We start from the raw sequence: 1,278 nt of genomic DNA on the forward strand, positions 1-1,278 counted from the left end.
GGGGGCTAGAGCAGGGGGGGCTGGCGCCACGTGAGAACCACATACAGGGTGACGGCCGCGGCCGGCAGGCAGCCGCTGAGGACCACGGGCAGGACGACCACGAGGCCCAGAACGAACAGGGAACGGGTCAGGGCCTGTCCCAGCCGCGTGGGGCAGCCGGGCGCCCCCTCCCAGGGCACCCCCGGCCCTCCCCAGCCCCCCCGGCCCCGCCCCGCCGGGGCAGCTGTCCGTGCCGGCACCACCACAGCAGCCGGCGCCAGGAGCCGCAGGGCCCCGCCCGGGCCGGCTCCCCGGAGCCCGGCCTCCAGCAGCGCTGGGGGGCTGTCCCGCCCCGGGCAGGCAGGCGGGGTGAGCCGGGCGGCCGGGCTGGCGTAGCGCAGGGTGATCTCCTGGGCCAGGGAGCTGTTCAGCGCCCGCTCCGGCCCGGCCCAGCCGACCACCAGGTCCCGGTCGCTCAACACGCTCAGGCGCAGGGCAGGCAGCCAGGCCGGGGGGGAGCCGGCCGCCTCCGTGCCCCCCGGCCGCCCCCCGGCGCCCCCCAGCTCCTCCGCCCGCAGCCGGCTGAGGTGGGAGAGATACAGCTGCTCCAGCTCCGAGTCCACGGCCTCCTCCTCCGCCCGCCAGAGCCCAGCCTGCTCTGCCAGGCCAGCCTCCGAGAACGAGGCCCCCGGCCCCAGAGAGCCGGCCTCGGGCCCACGGCCGCCCCCAGGGGACTCAGCCAAGGGCACCGGGAGCTCCCTGGCAGGCAGCTCCGTCTCCGGGGACGTGGGGGGGACCGGCAGCTCCGGGACCTGCAGCGGGGAAGGGAAGGATGAGGGCTGGAGAGGCAGGATCCCCCTGAAGCTCCGGGGTGGGGGGGCGATGGTGGCCCAGCTGTGCCTCAGTTTCCCCACCTGTGAGAAGCGGGGCCCGAGCCAGCCTTTGTCAGTGCGATTGGGAGATCTCTGGGGTAGGGGCTGACCCTCGCACCTGGGGAGACAGGGGCCCCGGTCTGGCAGGCAGGGCCGGCGCTGGGGGGCAGGCGAGGGGCAGGGCAGGGAGCGCTCTCCCCTGGCAGCCAGGCCCGAGTGCTGGGGGGCTGGGTGGGGGGCGCTCTCCCCTGGCAGGCAGGGCCGGCGCTGGGGGGCGGGCGAGGGGCAGGGCAGGAGGCGCTCTCCCCTGGCAGGCAGGGCCGGCGCTGGGGGGCGGGCGAGGGGCTGGGCAGGGGGCGGTCTCCCCTGGCAGCCAGGCCCGAGTGCTGGGGGGCTGGGTGGGGGGCGCTCTCCCCTGGCAGGCAGG

At 77.6% G+C, this 1,278-nt stretch overlaps 1 protein-coding gene across 1 annotated transcript; it reads right to left on the bottom strand.

Moving 5' to 3' along the window:
• Nucleotides 1-5: 5 nt before the first annotated feature.
• Nucleotides 6-969, bottom strand: LOC112123668 (the record flags this gene model as incomplete). The annotated part of the gene is made up of 1 exon (XM_026662190.2): nucleotides 6-969. A coding segment is annotated over one exon (964 nt), but the record flags the coding sequence as incomplete, so codon positions are not given.
• Nucleotides 970-1,278: the final 309 nt, after the last annotated feature.

This window comes from Terrapene carolina, unplaced genomic scaffold, assembly GCF_002925995.2.
Source record: "Terrapene carolina triunguis isolate 2854851 unplaced genomic scaffold, T_m_triunguis-2.0 Scaffold24085, whole genome shotgun sequence".
Lineage (NCBI taxonomy): Eukaryota > Metazoa > Chordata > Testudines > Emydidae > Terrapene > Terrapene triunguis.